Here is a 19,408-nt window from a genome sequence, read left to right as displayed (position 1 = left end):
AGAACTTCTTGTCATCTGGACCAGCAAAGGTAGGGGTCCTCAGAGTGAAGAGGAGGCAGGGGGGGATAGGTCTCTCCCATTGGCATTACAAATTTCTCTCTTTAAAGTTAAATACAGAACTTTTCATTCAACCGCATTATGTCTCATCAAGTATACTAATACTGTACAGATCATATTAAATGTGCAGCCCCTAAAGCCTGATATTAATCCAGCAAAGTCAATTTGCCAAGACTATAACTTCACAAAGCTTGCTGCAATAAGCTGTTGCACAGAATGTTTGCTAAGAAATCTTCTCCCTCGGGCTGTGAGAAAAGGATAGATTACAACAGTTAAACATTAAACCTCATAATTCTTTCTCCAGACAATAGGTAGGATGATCTGTTGATCACTCTCCTTTTAGTTTTACCGGTATATATCTCGGACATGCCGAAAGCTTTCTCTTCAACATTCCCTTCTTTTCTTTCAACTGATAGAAACTTGATTGAGGAGACACCCTACACAGTTTCAACTCCCTGCCAGTCTTTCAACAGAAAAATACAAACCAGAACAGCCATCCCCCACGTTTGATTTTTTCTTGTTCGAGCTTCTCCAAAACCCCATGATTCTGCTCTTCCTCCAGACAATTCATGACAAGATTGTTCACCTCTTTTTCATATTTACTGTTTCTTTCAGAACTTTTGTCCTTATTTTCTCTAACATCTCATTAAGGCAAAGTGAATGGCCCGCCTGTGTACTATCACGATATTTCAGCAGTTTTTGGCTCATCTTCCGCAAATAATCTCAGGGTGCTATGACAAACACAGCCTCCCCTATTTTGATAAGCCAGGGTTCTGAGTAAACATCGAGGCTGCCTGCAAGATGGCAAGCATTTACAGACGGGGAAAATTTAATCATGGGGAAGGAAAAAGGTTATATAAACCAGAAAGAAACTAATATGAAACCTTACACTTTGAGTGTGCTAGCAAAAGGAGATAAGTGTGTTTTTGGGTCAACCCCCCCCCCTGCATCAGGTCTCCCTTTGCATCATTTCATGGTCTACAACTGGGGTTACTAGTGTTGTGCTATCAACAGAGAGTCTGGTGGCTGTGTTTACCAATCTATACATATAATAAAAGAGAGTGTCTGTCTGTCTGTCTGTCTGTCTGTGGTCGCCATACCTCTGAGATGGCAAGAGGCAGGAACAAGATAGTGTGCACGTACACTCCCTAGGTGCCGCAGATGTGCACCTGGGTTTTAGTTTCTTGATTCACTGTTTCCTTTCTCAGATTATGGACCTCCCATTTATTGAATACAGCCTATATGGTGCAAGACCAGTTCAGTGCCTACTGTTCACCTGTAGCAAGCACATCATGCCAGTGATATTAGAGACTTGCTGTTGCTCCTATGACGGAAAGAAATGAAGAATGAAAAATTAACTGGACAGTTCCGGAAATTTCTAGAAGGTAAGGGAGATAACTGTTCACCTGTAGCAAGCACATCATGCCAGTGATATTAGAGACTTGCTATTGCTCCTATGAGGGGAAGAAATGAAGAATGAAAAATTAACTGGACAGTTCCGGAAATTTCTAGAAGGTAAGGGAGATAACTCTTTTTTGTCTGTGGTCGCCATACCTCTGAGATGGCAAGAGGCAGAAACAAGATAGTGTGCACGTACACTCCCTAGGTGCCGCAGATGTGCACCTGGGTTTTAGTTTCTTGATTCATTGTTTCCTTTCTCAGATTATGGACCTCCCATTTATTGAATACAGCCTATATGGTGCAAGACCAGTTCAGTGCCCACTGTTCACCTGTAGCAAGCACATCATGCCAGTGATATTAGAGACTCGCTGTTGCTCCTATGAGGGGAAGAAATGAAGAATGAAAAATTAACTGGACAGTTCCGGAAATTTCTAGAAGGTAAGGGAGATAACTCTTTTTTAAATACAAGAGAGTGTCTGTCTGTGTGTGTGTGTGTGTGTGTCTGTCTGTCTGTGGTCGCCATACCTCAGAGATGGCAAAAGATAAGCACAAGATATTTTGCATGCACACTGCCCTGGACCCACAAATGTGCACCTGGGTTTTAGTTTCTCCAGACATTGTTTCCTTCCTCGGATAATTACCCTCCCCATCTATCAATACAGTCTATATAGTGCAAGGGAGGTAAGTCATGCTTTGTCACCCACGGAAGGGAGGTAACTCTCATCAAACCAGTATACCGTGTCATTCTCAAGGGTTACCCCCCGCCCGCTATCATCCCGCCGCCCCCCACACACACACACACACACACACACACACACTAACCCTGCCCCCTGCTCCCCCTCCCTGCCTTCCAGATCATCGCGAATAATGTTTACGAAACGATCGCCTCAGTGAAAGATCACGAGAATTTACAGATTTCTCTCCCCTGTTCAAAAAGGTATGACGCGCTCACTCATGAGGTATGCGTGCTTTGATCAGACGGTAACTACAGTGGATGTGAGAAGGGGTAAACAAATCACGAAGAACACGTTGAACCAAATAGAAACTTGCCTTGCCTATAGATACATGTACATCCAAATGTATGAGCTCACACTGTCATTTTTCTTATCCACATTGGAATAAGATTCGAGAGGTTTCTGAGAGAGGGGAGAGCAGAAACACCCGGGCGAAGCCGGGCCTGACTGCTAGTGCTAAATAATAAGAAATAGATACATTCCTCCATCACTCTAGCTTACAAAGAACCATTACAATCCATCTATATTACACACTGCTCTGAACCTCCCCCCCCCGTGTACACTACATTGGGTGTGCACGTTAAAGATCCCACGATTGACAAAAGGGTCTTTCCTGGCAAAATTGCTTAGGCACAGTTAATAATTGTCTACCTATACCCGTGTGACTTGGAATAATAGGCCGTGAAAGGTAAATATGCGCCGAAATGGCTGCAATCTCACACGGCATCACTGCAGAGCGCCTAGAACTGTACCCACGGAATATGCGCGATATAAGACTCATTGATTGATTGATTGATTGATATTTTCACACACTGCAGCACTCAGTACTCACAAGTATGAACAGGTAAAGAAGATGAGATTTATCTCTGTCCCAAAACACAAAGCGGGCACAAGGGTGCCCATACAAAGGCCAACAGCAAATTACAGTTTGTGTGTCAAAGGAGAGAAAAGAGTGGATGCTTTATATGGCAACGACAATTTTCTGCTTCCATGCTTTTGCCACTAATTATTCCCTCGCTCTTTCACGCCTATGCTCACACCAGTTTCAGAACTGAATTAATTAAGTTTCTTTCTTCTTGTCGATCACGATTAAGTTTCTTTCAATTTCACCTCTTGCAATTTATAACCCCAGAGTACACAATGAGACTCTCACTCAAAACCGAACTCAATCATCACCAAGGTACAAGCCTAAAACTTCTTCAATGTAACCAAAGCCAGTGTTACATGTTGCACAAAAAGAGTTCAGGGTTCCATCCCTGCTAACAAAACGCACACTCCTGTTTATCTTAGCATGCCTCCAAAACCAAACTGTCTGGTGTACACATCACCAGACACATCGTTCACTGCTTTTGGGGGGTGTCTTTTGAAGGGGAATCATTTTCACCATCTGCCGAAAAGAAGAGCTGGATATTTTGAGGTAAGGCTGTATCCTTACTGCTTTTAACCCAGGAGTAATGAGGGCTTGCCAAACAAACAGAAACAGGCTTTCTACGCATTATGGAGAGCCATAGTTTCTTCAGTCTTTAAGGCTGATGAACGACGGCACAGACTAAAATATGATATGTTTCTATTCATCTGTACCTACACATAAGTACGTGCTTGCCCACCTGTGTGTGTACCCATACACATCATTTTACCTTGCAGATTCTGTAGATGCTCACAAAGAAATGACTTGATGTATTGTGTGCGTATGCAAGCGTGTTAGTGTGTGTGCAACTACAATTTTAATTCTGTAACTCCTCCTCAGCATAGTAAAATTAACAAGTCGCGTAAGGCGAAATAACATTTTAGTCAAGCTCAGTCGAACTCAACCGGCACGGTTGGCCTAGTGGTAAGGCGTCCGCCCCGTGATCGGGAGGTCGTGGGTTCGAACCCCGGCCGGGTCATATTTAAGACTTTAAAATTGGCAATCTAGTGGCTGCTCCGCCTGGCGTCTGGCATTATGGGGTTAGTGCTAGGACTGGTTGGTCCGGTGTCAGAATAATGTGACTGGGTGAGACATGAAGCCTGTGCTGCGACTTCTGTCTTGTGTGTGGCGCACGTCATATGTCAAAGCAGCACCGCCCTGATATGGCCCTTCGTGGTCGGCTGGGCGTTAAGCAAACAAACAAACAAAGTCGAACTCACAGAATGAAACTGAACGCATTGCATTTTTTCCGCAAGACCGTATCGTCTGTCCACCGCTCGTGGCAAAGGCAGTGAAATTAACAATCCAGAAAAGCGCGGTTGCGGTTGCGCTGAGGAGGATAGCACGCTTTTCTTTATCTCTATTCTTTTTAACTCTCTGAACGTGTTTTTAATCCAAACATATCATATCTATATGTTTTTGGAATCAGGAACGGACAAGGAATAAGATGAAATTGTTTTTAAATCGATTTCGGAAATTTAATTTTAATCATAATTTAAATTTGTTTAATTATCAGCTTGTTTTTAATCTGAATATAATATATTTATATGTTTTTGGAATCAGAAAATGATAAAGAATACGATAAACGTAATTTTGGATCGTTTTATAAAAAAATAATTTTAATTACAATTTTCAGATTTTTAATGACCAAAGTCATTAACTAATTTTTAAGCCTCCAAGCTGAAATGCAATACCAAAGTCCGGCCTTCATCAAAGATTGCTTGGCCAAAATTTCACTCAACTTTTACAAAATGCCGGATATGACGTCATCAAAGACATTTATCGAAACAAGAGCAAACGCTCGATCGAGTCACTTTCGCAGTTCTGAATATTATATGAGGCATCAGATGGACAGGAAGAAATTGCTATTCACAACACAATGAGTCACGTTCACATAAAATTTGAGCCCGGTCACTTTTATAGTTTCCGAGAAAAGCCCAACGTTAAGTTGTGTGTTGCCGAACAGAAAAGGCTAGTTATCTCCCTTGTTTTTCTGATAACGTTCGTAAAAGGCTACAGATGTAAATACTTTGATGTAAAGAATAATCCTACAAAGTTTCAATCACATCCGATGAACTTTGTCAAAGATATAAAATGTCTAATTTTTCCTTTGACGCTGACCTGTGACCTTGAAAAAGGTCAAAGGTCAACGAAACCATCGTTAAAGTGTAGAGGTCATTGGAGGTCACGACTAAACAAAATATGAGCCCGATCGCTTTGATAGTTTCCGAGAAAAGTCCAACGTTAAGGTGGTGTCTACGGACGGCCGGCCGGACAGACTAACACTGACCGATTACATAGTCACTTTTTCTCAAGTGACTCAAAAATGAAAAAAACGTCTGGGAATATTATACCCAGGAACTCTCATGAAAAATGTCATAAAGATCGGTCCAGTAGTTTAGTCTGAATCGCTCTACACACACACACACACACACACACACACCACGACCCTCGTCTCGATTCCCCCCTCTATGTTAAAACATTTAGTCAAAACTTGACTAAATGTAAAAAGCACAAAAACCGAAGCACATAGCTCCAACGCAAAATTTTATAAAGTTCTCTCAAACACCACACAACTTCTATTGCTGTGCTCCTCTATCCCTAAGCCACTTAGCAAACAAGGATTTTAACAAGTACAACAAGGAAGGTCCTTTCCAGCAATCCATACATACACCGCCACAACACACCAAGTAAATATTTACTGGGGTTAAATGTCAAATGACCTTATATCTGTTGATCCGACATTTCCTCTACTCGTTTTACCCATCAATACATTGGTCGCCGTTGGTGCCATTGTTTCAGGAACTTCCAGGCTCTGCTGGCATAATGGTGCACAACAATTCATTGATTTGTCACCGGATCTACCCGCCAAAGCGAGCAGTCTTGCAAAACGCTCTGCCTCCTCATGTTTTATTAACCAAACCATTAACTACATTTTCTTAAGGTGGGGTGTTAAGTAGTTGAGGAAGTGGTGGAAGCCGGAGGGTAGAAGGCTTGTGTGTCTATGTGGAGGGGGAGGGAGATGAATGCTGGTGGTGTCTGAAGACCTCAGCCAGATATGTTGCTGTACAACTTCACTCCACGCTATGCACCTATCTGCGAAGATCGATGAAACAGAAGCACAAAACAAAAGGGGAAGGAATCACAAAAATGAGAAGACAGCAACAACAAAGACAACACAAACCAGGAGCTCTTGCACAACTTCATCATTATCTTTCAACCCACAGACAACTAACTCATCTTTCAGCCATCTCCTGCCTAAAGAGTGTGTCTCAATAGCCGGAGTAAATAATCAAGCCCCTCATTTGTCAAACGGTGGGGGAAAGAACACAGGCCATTCAATACCCTTGTTGACAAGCTCGCTGCCTTCTCTCCCCATAAGCCACAGACACGAAGTGCTAACAGGCTAAGCGACGAGACGCGTGTGTGACAATGCACAACTCGTTGGGTGGTTGTTGGGTTGTTCACGACCATTCCAAACTTTTGTCAGGCCCGTCTTTCTTTTGGCCGATCATTTTGCGGTGCTCGATTTCAAAGCTATCGATTTGGTTGCTGTGTTTAGGCCAATTGCTTCCCTACACCCCCTCCCATCCTTTCACACTCCACCCCCCCCCCCACCACACACACACACCTTCATCTTGTCTTGTCCAAGATTCCGACAACACTGATGATTTTTGCAATACTCCCGAAGACAAATAAAACTCTCTCTCTCTCTCTCTCTCTCTCTCTCTCTCTCTCTCTCTCTCTCTCTCTCTCTCTCTCTCTCTCATAAGATTACCCCCCCCCCCCCCTCTATTGCTGGCAGACCACCCCCTCCCCTTGCTAAACTGGCTCCCACTACAATTTTCACAAGGTCCAAAACTCCCGTGAGTATTCTGTGTTGACTCAAACCTCCAGGTGTAAACAGTCAAAGCACAAGAGGAAGGCCTGCTGTGTGCGAGTGCCCCACTATCACTACATCACAGTTGATAAGCCTCCACGACATGCTTTTGATGGTACTCAAAACAAGTGGAGAACTCTTCACCTATCTCTGCCTCATCTGCATCTTCGCACCCTCCAGGCAATGGCTACACTTGTAAAACCGGCCGTGTTGCTGAAAGCCAACAACTCTCCTGGTAAACTTTTATCTCTCACACACACACACCTCTCCCTCTCCCCAACCTTCAATTGCCCGCCATCCCCCCCCCCCCCCCCCCCCCCCACCAGGAGTCCCCCTGCCTTTCTGCTCACTTTATTCTTCGCTTCTGTGACACACACAATTGGAGGCTTTACGCGCACTCATTTCTTATTTTTGTACACATTTCTATTTTTTTGTTTTTGTGGTGGCAACTTGCATTCTCCAACCACTAACATTCTCACTTTTCAAACTACACGACACGGTTAGAGCCCCCGGGGCAGAAAAACAGTCCGAAGTCTCTGTCATTTGAGAAGTCACACAAGTCCACTTGTCAGTGTCCCTGAACCAAACATCATAAAAGGTGAGGCCACTACTCGTTCTGACGTTATTGGGATGGATCTGAAAGCGTGACTCGACCGCTGAAGGAAGTGCAGTAATGATCAATCACTGGAGCCGACCGACCCTTCAAGGAAAATATGTTTGTTTCTCCATCATCTACAGATTTTACACTCGCCATTATATTTGCGCCGTAGAGACTAAAGGACTGGTCTGAAATTGAGTGTGGCGAGGATGTTGGGAATTGCTACCTGAAGGCAATGTACTGTCATGTATCTCATTCAGTGATTCTGACTTGGGCTAGAGACGGGTACACTTTGAGATCATGTGTCACCTCAAGAATAACAAGGAGAGAGGACAAGGACTTGGAAAGGGGGAAGTAGGGGCGTTAAGGGTGGGGGCGGGAGGGAGTGCGGGAGAGAGAGAGAGAGAGAGAGAGAGAGAGAGAGAGAGAGAGAGAGAGAGAGAGAGAGAGAGAGAGAGAGAGAGAGAGGGGACAGTCTTCAAGATAATTAATGTTGCCGTCACCTGTCTACCTGGGAACATTCCCTTTCTTTCTTTCTTAATTTGGTGTTTTACGTCGTTTTCAACCACGAAGGTTATATCGCTACGGGGGAAGGGGGGAGATGGGATAGAGCCACTTGTCAATTGTTTCTTGTTCACAAAAGCACTAATCAAAAATTTGCCCCAGGGGCTTGCAACGTAGTACAATATATTACCTTACTGGGAGAATGCAAGTTTCCAGAACAAAGGACTTAACATTTCTTACATACTGCTTGACTAAAATCTTTAAAAAATTGACTATTTTATACAAGAAACACTTAACAAGGGTAAAAGGAGAAACAGAATCCGTTAGTCGCCTCTTACGACATGCATCGGGTAAATTCTTTCTCCTCCCAACCAATATGGGACTCCCCCTAACCCGCGGGGGGTTGGGAACATTCCCTACCCCAGAGAGAGAGAGAATGAGGGGTGGGGTGGGTGGGAAGGGGTAACCACACAACAATCCCTAGCCTCGTCCACATACTGAAGAAGTTTTGAAGCTGACAAAAAGAAAGCTTACGTAGTTTCTAACTAACAGAAGCGGCGAAGAAACAAGCAGCCTAAAACAACATAACAACGAAAAGCCAGGTATGTTCCCAGTGCCCAGTTGAGCACACAAACACAACAGCATGCACATACGTGTACATCACACAAGCCAAAGGGCGCGTAGCCAACATCAATCTCACTGATGCATGAAGCAAGCTGATAACGATCGTTACAGGCAGCCAGAGTTTGCCAAGGAAATATCCGATGGACAACAAGATCCTGCGGTGCAAGAAGAAACACGAAGAAGAGAAGAGCAAACGAAAACGACAGGCGCGTGAAGAATACAAGTAGCTCATACCATAATGCTCTTACATAAGTGGAAATGTGGTCTCATAAACACAACCTATGATTTTTTTCTCTCAAAAGAAACAAAATCCAACGCCATTGCCAAGACTGAGACCATGCTCCAAAAGGCCATATATTCGGATTCCACGAGAGGGGAGGGGAGGAGAGGGAGAGGGAGAGGAGAGAGGGGTGGGGGAGAATGCACAGATGGAATGCTTCGCACCTAGTTATTCAAAGTCAAACATATTGCAGGACAAAAGATTCTCCTTCCATTATACTCTATCAATACAGTCATACTGCATGCCACACGTTCTTTTTTTCATCGACGGTTGTATCAAATCTACTGCTTGCCAGAGAGTGTGCCTCAATATCAATATATTGGATGTCTAGCGAGTGCCTCCAAAAATCATACTAAAAGTCGAATGTATCGCACGCTAACGCGGAGGTTGCCCCAATGTCACCGCGGTTCACCTCACCCGCACTGGCTGTTTTCACGTTCCTAGAGTTCTACCAGCAAACTGGAATATGTGCCAAGTTTTCAACAGACAAAGAACGGAAACGAGTGCGGATGGGCAAGGCAGGTAGAGAGAAAAAACGTGTGTGTGGGGGGGGGGGGGGGAGGGGGGTAGTTAAATAGTTTCAGGAGAGAGAGAGAGAGAGAGAGAGAGAGAGTGAAAGGAAAGAAGAGGGGTGATCCTATACGTACATAATAAGCTTAGAAAAAACACATCCATCTTGGAACCCGAGACTCTTCTTCAACTCCCCCCCCCCCCCCACCCCTTTGAGGAAAAAAATCAATCAATCCTCTTCTGTCACCTTATAAGCCCACCCCCGTACCCCATTCTCAAAATAACTGCAAAAACGCTCAACGGGTAAGTCTTGGAAGTTTGAGAGAAAGATGGATGATAATTCCAGACACTAAGAAGAAAGGACTCCAAAAGGAACACTTGACATGAAGTACTCGAATAGAAGAAGATGGCGTGCGTGATAAAACGATACCGCTATGAGAGGATACCGCTATGAGAGGCTTTCAGAGGAATCAGAAGGAACCCCAGCTGAACTTAAACACCGAGAACGCACCCAAGCATACAACGGTGAGGAGTGCAAGACAGACGTTGGATTTGTTAAAAGAAAAATGCCTTTAGACAGGCGGAACATTTTCACCGAGTTGGAACTTTTCACATTGTGGGTGCCTTACGAGAGAGATGAAGGGTGGGGGTGGGGTGGGGGGTACTTTTGGAGTCATCGACTGAAAACGCCTGACATGGTGGAGGAGAGAGTGTGTTGTTTCCGTGTATGTGTGTGTGCGTGTGTGTGTGTGTGGGGGGGGGGGGGGGGCGGTAGGTTCCGTCGACAAAGGCGAGCAGTTGGGTGTGTGGGAGGGAGAGAGAGGGGGAGAGGGAGTGACCAACGATGCAAGTAAACGAGAAAAAACGCGCAGACAGGGTAAAATGAAAGGTTCGCTACATGTACCCCCAAAAAGTTTACTTGCGATGCATAGAGAAACAACGGGAAGAATAGGACAGAAAAGACCATTTGCCGTTCGTTTTTAGCGTGCGTCGCTGAACATTCTTCTTCTTCTTCTTCTCCTCCTCCTCCCCTCTCTTTTTCATATCTCTTTGGTACCCTTTCACCCTTCTGGTCTACTTAAAAAGCCCGAGTTTTCCAGACCTTGGTACCATCTGTCTCACGGAGCTGAAACTACTCTCCCCGTAGAGCTAGTTTGTTATTACAAAATGTTTTCAGGACCTCTCCCTGAACGCTCTGGAACAAGATGAGGACTAATGGTCCTTTCGGTTCACAGGGAAAAAGCAGCACAAAAAACAACCATTATTAAAGAAATGTGTTGTTAAAAAGCATGAAAAGCAAACATGTACAGAAAAACATAAGGAAGAAACAACCGTCTTATCAAACGGGTCATTCAACTTTTTTGGCGATGTTTTGTCTGCGAACATGAACTTAGATTCAAGAATGTTTGTTTTTTGACGCAGATGACATCAACAAACGTTATAACTACATTCCCTCTCATCAATTCCGCGATGATTACAGTGGAAAAATCTCTTAAAGTGCACGCGATCTGAGCCTCTTGATTGAAGGCGCAGGGAAGAAGGGTTAAAATAAACTTGGTTCGGATAGTTCTCAGACAGAATTCAAACGCTTCCATCATTTTCTTGGATCCCCTGGGCGGCTGCCGGGTTACAAATTAGACGGCGTGGCTGGGCAATTAGGACAGCAGCTGATAGGTACCGCCAGCTTCCTGGCAGCTTTCACACCTGCCTGGACAGTTACACCCCGACTCAGTCCAACCAAAGAGTGTATCCCTACGGAAAGAGGGAGCACTTCGGCCTAAAAGTGAAGCCAGCCCATCCCAGCCCGCCGTCCCAGCACTGACCGAGTAAAACTTTCTCACTGGCACCTCGGAAGCATTGGCAAGCAAGGCAAAAGCTAACTAATGTACAGCTTCTAATGGTCATCATTCTCGGAAAAAAAGATTCATTTTTTTGTCTTTTCATGCGGATGCAGATTGTACTGTTCGCCTTATTTTATCAATTATTAAATCTATAATTGAAATGTATAAATGAATGTTAGAGGAATACGGTTTGTCTTGTATCACACCAAACCAGCGCAATTTCGTGGTGGTTTTGAGCAAGAGGTTAACACTGAGAGACTGAGACAACAAAATGAAACAAGACAAACAAACAGAATTAGACACACAGAGATAGATTGAAAGAGATAGATTGAAAGAGAGAGAGAGAGAGAGAGAGAGAGAGAGAGAGAGAGAGACAGAGACAGAGACAGAGACAGAGACAGAGACAGAGACAGAGAGAGAGAATTGAATTGAACTTTATTTAAGTTTAACAAGGATTAAGATTTAAGGCTACGCCTTTTCTTACAATCTGTCCTTGGGACGCATAGACACACAATTATATAATTTAAAAATTAAAAATTAAAAAGTTAAAGTTAACCAACAAAAGGAGGTCGGAAAACTTCAGCACGTGATAATAAAGATGACGATGATGATGATAATGATGACGATGAAGATGAGGCATGAAGAGCATACATAATTATGTGGTTATTCATAAAATCAAATGCATACTATGCAGGTAATTATAATTCTGAATCGTGTTAAAACACCCTTGGGGGTTTCACTTCCCTTCTGTATAGTACTGCTTCTGTTTGGCTTCCGGCAGTGCCAGGACAACCAATCTCAAGTCAAATTCAATTTCTGGATCGTATCTGAACACCCTTCCACCTACTGCTACCTACCTACCGTGCTGGACAACAAACGGGGTTTACATTTAATTTCTGAACAGTGTTAAAACATCTTCACCACTATCTACTGTTGCCGTGAAAAGGTCTGTCTACTGTAGTGCCAGAACGACACAATCTGACTTTCTTTTCAGGGTCGTGTTGAAACACCTCATTGACACTACACACTGTTCTATAAAGGTCGGCTACCGCTCGTGCCAGACAATTCAACATGTCTGTGTTTATTTAATTTCATGAACGTACTAAAATATCCTCTAATAAAACAAGGTGAAAGTCAAAAGACAGTACATGCGCAATCCCACAGTCTGTAGGTTTCAAGGGTCCCAAAGTTATTGTATTATGATGCAAGCTACCAGATGGTGCCACCCTATAACCTTTGTCAGATGTAACGAACACACTCAGTCTTTGTGCTCTTAAAGTACTATGGCTTCTAAAAGTTCAAGTGATATATTTCTTGCACTTTGCTGAAAACATGCTCCCTCAACTCGTTCATGGTTCAGTTCAACTCTCTCACACAAACATCCATGTATGTAACTGTATGACACTTAGGCAAGCACACTATAGTTGAATTGAAGCCAGAAGAAATATGATAGCCCAGAAACACTCCCCATACAATTTCCTCCGATGACTACACCTTGGGAGATAATTTCAGTAATTTGGATCAAACACTTGCCCTATCTAAATCGTTTGAAGTCTCAGCTTACATCAAATAGAAGCTGAAATTGCATGCTGTGAGTGCTTCCAGTGTACGAACTAAGTGCATAAAGGGCACATCACACACACACATTCCGAGTGATCCACACAGACGCGCGCACGCTCTCACAAATCACATTGAGGTTGTGCCCGTTAGAAATACAAGGAGGGATCCACATGGGAAGGCTCAGGCACTCTCTTTAGACTGGCTCGTAAGAGTAGCCATTAAAACTGTAAAAACTGACATTTTCCCCCAGAGTATGAACCCGTTTTCCAACACAGCCATTCAATTTAGACAAGACCAAAGAAGCTTCTAGTCTTTTTGACAAGACTCCCTCACGTCTCATCACTCTCTCCCCTACTTGTTTCCGCTCTCTCCAATACTTTTACCCCTTCCACCCCAACCCGGACGCCTCCTCCACCATCCCCTCTCCACGTTCCCCCCCCCCCCCCCCCCTCCCCGCTTCTCATTTTCACATTCTGCCACAAAAGCAGCACCCATCTGGGTTTTCCTTCATGCCGTACTCTGAGGGTCTCCTTGCTAAGAAAAGTTCTATCTTGGGTTTCACGGGATGCCTCACAATGGGAGCGAGTAAACGACGGATTTAGCCAGCCTTTTGCTCCGCACTGCTCTCTCTACCCCCTGAAATCTCAACACCAGACCAACAACCACTGGGTAAAAGATCTCTCACACCTCTCCGAAATGAGCTCTCTGGCACGCAAACGCACTAATGAGAGAGAGAGAGAGAGAGAGAGAGAGAGAGAGAGAGAGAGAAGGATGGGGGGGGGGGGGGGGGGTAAACGTCAAAGAGACAGAGGAAGTCCTTCGCACTCGCGTGTGTGTGTTAGTGTGTGTGTGTGTGAGAGTGAGTGTGTGTTTGTGTGTGCGTAAGCGTGCAGGCGCGAATATTGCGTGCGGGCTGATCAGTCAGCCACCCTTTTTCTCAGCTGTCACTGATATTTCGCTGATATTTTGTATGCTTTCACTTCGCTAATTTTCTTCCTGCTACTTGACTTTATACTACCGCACTTGTATTGAACATCCACAACGCCCACTTGAAGTTGAACGTAATATACGCCACATAAATTTTTTTAAATAAATAAAGACACCAGTCTTCATCGTTCGCCTTCTATTCAGTACTAACTACTATACGCTACATTATTTTCATAAATAAAGAAAGCTGTCTTCGTCGTTTTTCCTGTATACGATTTAAGCTGGACACGTAAACAAAGAAACCAGGTTTTTTTACCTCTCTTACACATGATTTAAGTTATAAGAGTAACAAAGAACCAGTATTTACTTCCATAACTGCCTCATCCGTTCGGCCTCAATCTGTCAATGTAGTCACCCCCTAAAGACGCGCTGGGCTTCATGCATAAGTTTAGATATACAGTGGAACCCCCTTTTAAGACACCCTCCTTTTTAAGACCTTGTTTTCTCAGATTTTCTGTTCATAACCTCTCTAAATTTACCTCCATTTTAAGACTCCCTCCTTTTTAAGACCTTGTTTTCTCAGACTTTCTGTTCATAACCTCTGTGAATTTACCCCCATTTTCAGACTCCCTCCTTTTTAAGACCTTGTTTTCTCAGATTTGTGGAGGTCTTTAAAGGGGGGGTTCCACTGTACACAAAGTCGCCAAGGAATTCCACGGGCTACCTACTATGCAGAAAGAGATCCAACAAAGCGAAACGACAGTCTCAAGTATCTGGTGGCATGGAGAGGATTGAGAAGCCAAATCCACCGTGTGTGAAACCGAGCATAACACCAGCCGCAACAGGGAAACGGAGACAGCACAAAAAGAAACCTAAGAAAAAGAAGGAGCAAGAAGGTCTCTGTTGTTATGTACGGTACAGCGAGTTTTGAGGTTGGTAAGGCAGCCTGTGTACTTCTTCCCCCATGTGTTTTCAATTGCCTTGTCATATGAGTTTGCAGTAACTCGCGACTCGAGCTATATCATGCTCGGTTGGGGTTGCCCTTGTGTACAACAATCTGCCAGTATTAGCATGCTGTGTGGGAAGCACAGCCCCCCCCCCCCCCCCATTCACACACACACACAGTCTCCTCTCTTCTGTAACCCCTCAAGCCCAATAATTAGGGACTTCAGTACAGACTTCTTTACATACCCTAGGCCCGTGATCAACCGATCTGTCAGTCTCAATTCTGCGGGAGAAAAAGCAACACCTAAAGCGATGCATTCCTTTCCCATCGCATGCTATCTTCAGCTACTGCGTGTCCTGCTTGCTAAATTAAATATGTTCATTTTTATTATTTTTGATTTTTTTCATTTTAGACATGGTTTGGGGAAGAAGGGGAGAGGATGTAGTGACAGCAAACGGCTACAAAATGAGTTAATTTAAACGCTTGCTGTCATGGTAGTGTAAAAGGGAGATAAAACTCGTCAGAAAGAGGCAGAACTGCCCACTACACAATGGAACCCCCCTTCCAAGACTCCCTCCATGCAGATAACTTCTGGGTATGAGCAAACAAATACGAAGTCCCCCCCCCCCCCCCCCCCACAATTTTTTTCTTTTAATAAAAAAGACGACCAAAGGAAAGAAAGAAAGTAGGCCAGATTCAAGTCCAACCATCCGTCACAGAACGAAAGTTCGCTCTCACACAGGGAACACCCAAATGCCCTCGCCGCCGGGCTATCCATCACCTTTCAGCGACACGGACAGACAGTCAGAGCAAGGGGGAAGTTTTATTAGTTAGCCTCCCATTCCCCCCTCCATCCCCTGCAACGAGCGAAAGAGCGAGATGAACACGCCATCACACTGTACTGCAATGTTGCAGACAAAGAAAAGGGGGCGGGCGAGAAGTGATTTTACCACCAGGTTCCCACCGCTGCCTCTGGTTATCTTCAGGTGAGGAGTCTCCTCGAAGATAAGAGTTCGAGTCTTGTTTCCCTTGTCCGCACCTTTCCTTACTTTCTAACCCATCCTCCCCCTTCCACGCACCCCTCCCTCCCTTACAAGTAACACACCATCCTCTCCCCCCTCCCTTTCACCCGATGAATCGCCTCTCTTGAAGCAGATAACTTCTGCCTGCTTTTATCAGTCACTAAGTCGAAGCACGCAGGGGGGGCACTGATAATGGGGGAGGGTTTACAATCTGAACACATTCCCAGGGTGAGTTTTATTTGCCCCCAACCCCAGGAGCCCCCTCCCTCCTCTCAGCAGGTATTATAGCCATGAAAGCTGAAGCTGAAGTACTCTGTATGTATGTAATACATGCTTTTGTTTTGTGTTTTTACAAAAGATGCATGGCATAAATGATAATGGTATTGCCAATTTATTTCGGCTGTATATTAATTATCGTTGTCTGCTTAATGTATACATATTATCTGTCCGATTTCTTACCTGATTTTGTTAAACCTATTTTTGTTTTGTTTGTATGTATGGAAGTGTATATTTGCCAATTTATTTTGGTTGTATGACACTCAGCTCTCGGATCCGACTTCAAAGACACAGGAACACAGTAACATCAGCACAGTATCACCAGGATGTTCTAAACCTGCCCAGTATAAGGCCTGGCCATGGCAGGTGTTTAGACAATTAAGACACTGCAGCAGATTCACCAGCTGACCCCCCCCCCCCCCCTCCCCAGCACATCTGGAACCCCTTGCCCCCTCATGTCATCCCCCGCCGTGTGTTAGATGTGGAGGCTTCCTCTAGCTCTACTGTGTAGGCACAGCTGTACACTAAACTCCCAGTTTACAGACCCACAACGACTCCAAAATACACTGAAGTGGGGAGGGGGGGGGGAGGGGGGTTAAACTCTTCCCTGGCACAGCTGCTTGCCAAAAGAATGACACAAACATTATACACACCATTATTGCCATGTCTTTGCTGCTTTATCAACACCGTTGCTTACAATTTGTTTTGTAATGCTGTGGTATGGGGAGAGGTTGGATTTCATAGAGAAGATGGTGCAACTGATGGGATAGAGAGAGCAGAAAAGACAGGAGCACAGATAAGAGCATCTGAACAAATCGGAAGAAGAAAAAGCCAGGTAAATACAACACTGGCAGATTTGCAACAAAGCAAGACAAAGTAACACACAAACAGACTTGAAAAAAAGAAAGAAAAACCTAAAGGCAAGTAAGAAGGAAAGTTAAAAAATTAAAAAAAGACAAAAAGTACATACATAGGAGTACACACAGATGCACACGGCCAAACACATGATTTAACAAGGACATCAAATCAAAAACAAAACTGCTCACAGTCACAAAGAAAAGTCTGAACAAAATGTTTCAACAAACACACACAAAACTCACACCAACAACACATCACTTGAAAGAAAACAGAACAGAGAGTGAGACAGAGTAGTAGACAATCCTTAAAAAAATAAAAAGCACAAAATTGAAATATGATGAGACACTCACAGCGGGGACCAAGAGACGCTTGACCTCCTCCACAGCCTTGGCTAGCTTCAGCTCGGCTCTGTTGCGCGTGTCTTCCACTGTGATCAGCACGTGAAGGTCTTCATTGAGGTGCTCCCAGTTAGCCTTACCCCGGTTCTGCTCCTCCTGTTTGATCCATTAGCAGAACACACACATTAATCCAGCGTTCAAAGAGAACTGGACATTTCTGGCATTTTAGTACTGTGTCAGTTGTACTTGTATTAATCAGAGTTCACAGTCCTTCAAAAATTGTGTTCGATTAACATGCCTAGCGTGATTCACAAATACAGAAAACTTGTCTCCGTTTTGCATCTGTGAAACACAGTAGTTTGTACATCCAGTGGCCTAATCGAAGAAAACAAGAGCATACTCTAAAAACTGATGTGATATTTTTGACAAATTCATTGGAATTAATAACTTAAACAGCCTCCATTGAACAACATGAGGAAAAAAACACTGTGCACATCGTCACTGCTTACTTAACAGTTAATGGCCTGCATGAATACACATCTTCATAAGCAATAAATAATTCAGCCAGAACTTTCCCAGCATTATCTGATTACAGTGATCAGCCACACAGTTACAAATGTGATACACGAGAACTCTATTGTAGACATTCAGTGATTCCCCGATTCAAACAGAACCAGTCATGCAATATTGAATAGTCAACAGAGCCATAACTTTGGCCATAGCCCACGTATCGATGTATCCTTTCATCATTTTCCAAGAATTATGGTAAAAGCGAACACTTCAAAAGACAGATAACGTTCCACTTTTTTTTTACCACATCACAACCATAAGTGAAATTACAAGGAGTGAAACTGAAAGCAAAATGTGGAGGTAAGTGCCAAAGCATGGCGGCATGTGGGTAACAAATTCCTTTTTAAAATAGTCTGGAGTCATGAAAACCAGAACGAATGCTCTAGATCAAATACAAAAACCTCCCACTCGGAATTGTCTTCTGAGACACGAAGACTTGACACCACCACATGACTAGGTTTCACATCACCGCTGTGAATTCTTACCTTTGCTTTGTCGCGCATGGACCCTTTGCCACGGACCATGATCTTGCAGCCTGTGTACTGTTCCAGCTCCTTGGCTGTCATGCCTCGTGGACCCAATATCCGACCAACAAAGTTGAACTGTAGAAAACAAAGCCAGGTGCGTGCTAAAGCGAAACAACTTTCCACGTATACAGCAACAACAACTCACTTATAAATACCCTTTGAGAATGAACCTAACCCCAAAGCTAAGGTATTACCACAACAAAAGCAGTAGTCTAAAGATGGAAGTTAGACATTATAAACAATTGTAAAACCGTTCAGTACACAAAAGAAGCTTTAATTGAAGCGGATAGACAGTGGCAGTTTGATTTCTCTCAAAGAAGCTAATATGTTAAAAGGGTGAGATTATGAAGCTAGTGATAACAATTAAAATTTCAAATGCAAGCAAAATACAAACGGTTGGTTAAAAAGTTACAAAACAGTAGGTATCCAATTTTAGAATGGCTATTAATCAGCAATCATGTTCACTTATAAATATCAACTCAGTCTGAATTATATGTTAATAAGCTGTGTAAGATCAACATGGTCAACTTCTGCCAAAGTTGGGGTTGGACTAGACAATTAGAGGGCAGTTTTAAAGTAACAAAGGTGGATGCGAGAAGAATGGCATACTTTCGTTTTTAAAATTTGCCCATGACTCCCTCCCGATGTAATTCACTAAGAATGGTGTTGAGTAGTTGTTTTGAGACTTCTTCAGAAGGTCAAAGTCAGACAAATAACAAACACACTATCACTGACCACTTCCACTTCTCCTCTGAGACTCTTGAAACCCTTTAGATTAAAGCAGCAAAACTGAATAAAAGCATACACTATTGGGCACTTTCCACTGCTTTTTGAAAGTTGAAAGCAAATTTAGCAGAAATGCAATCCCCCACCCTATCCATGAAGACCCCAAACCAGTATTCATCATCTAGTTATCTACCCTGCACTGACTTCCATGCCATTGAAGCTAGGGGGTGCTTGAGAAGGGAGGGAGCGAAGGGGGGGACTTACATCTGGATGGTCTTTGACAGGCACAAAAAGCTTTTCCTGCAGAGTGACTGCAGGTCCA

The 19,408-nt window shown here is 43.7% G+C and overlaps 1 protein-coding gene across 8 annotated transcripts in view; it reads right to left on the bottom strand.

The window, feature by feature from the left end:
• The window catches only part of LOC138962626 (protein held out wings-like), a 51,876-nt gene that overhangs the window by 27,381 nt on the left and 5,087 nt on the right, over positions 1–19,408 (bottom strand). For 7 of the 8 annotated variants that reach the window (XM_070334520.1, XM_070334519.1, XM_070334521.1 and 4 more), the window contains exons 3-5: positions 19,351–19,403; positions 18,319–18,435; positions 17,276–17,419 (exon numbers count right to left, since the gene is read on the bottom strand). In XM_070334520.1, coding sequence (XP_070190621.1) covers positions 17,276–17,419; positions 18,319–18,435; positions 19,351–19,403 — 314 coding nt within the window. The remainder of the gene's footprint in view (positions 1–17,275; positions 17,420–18,318; positions 18,436–19,350; positions 19,404–19,408) is intronic. The other variant, XM_070334526.1, reaches the window with a different exon arrangement.

This window comes from Littorina saxatilis, linkage group LG3 (genome assembly GCF_037325665.1).
Source record: "Littorina saxatilis isolate snail1 linkage group LG3, US_GU_Lsax_2.0, whole genome shotgun sequence".
NCBI classification, from domain to species: domain Eukaryota; kingdom Metazoa; phylum Mollusca; class Gastropoda; order Littorinimorpha; family Littorinidae; genus Littorina; species Littorina saxatilis.
The sequence above is the reverse complement of the archived record's forward strand: the minus strand, read 5'-3'. Positions and strand labels throughout refer to the sequence as shown.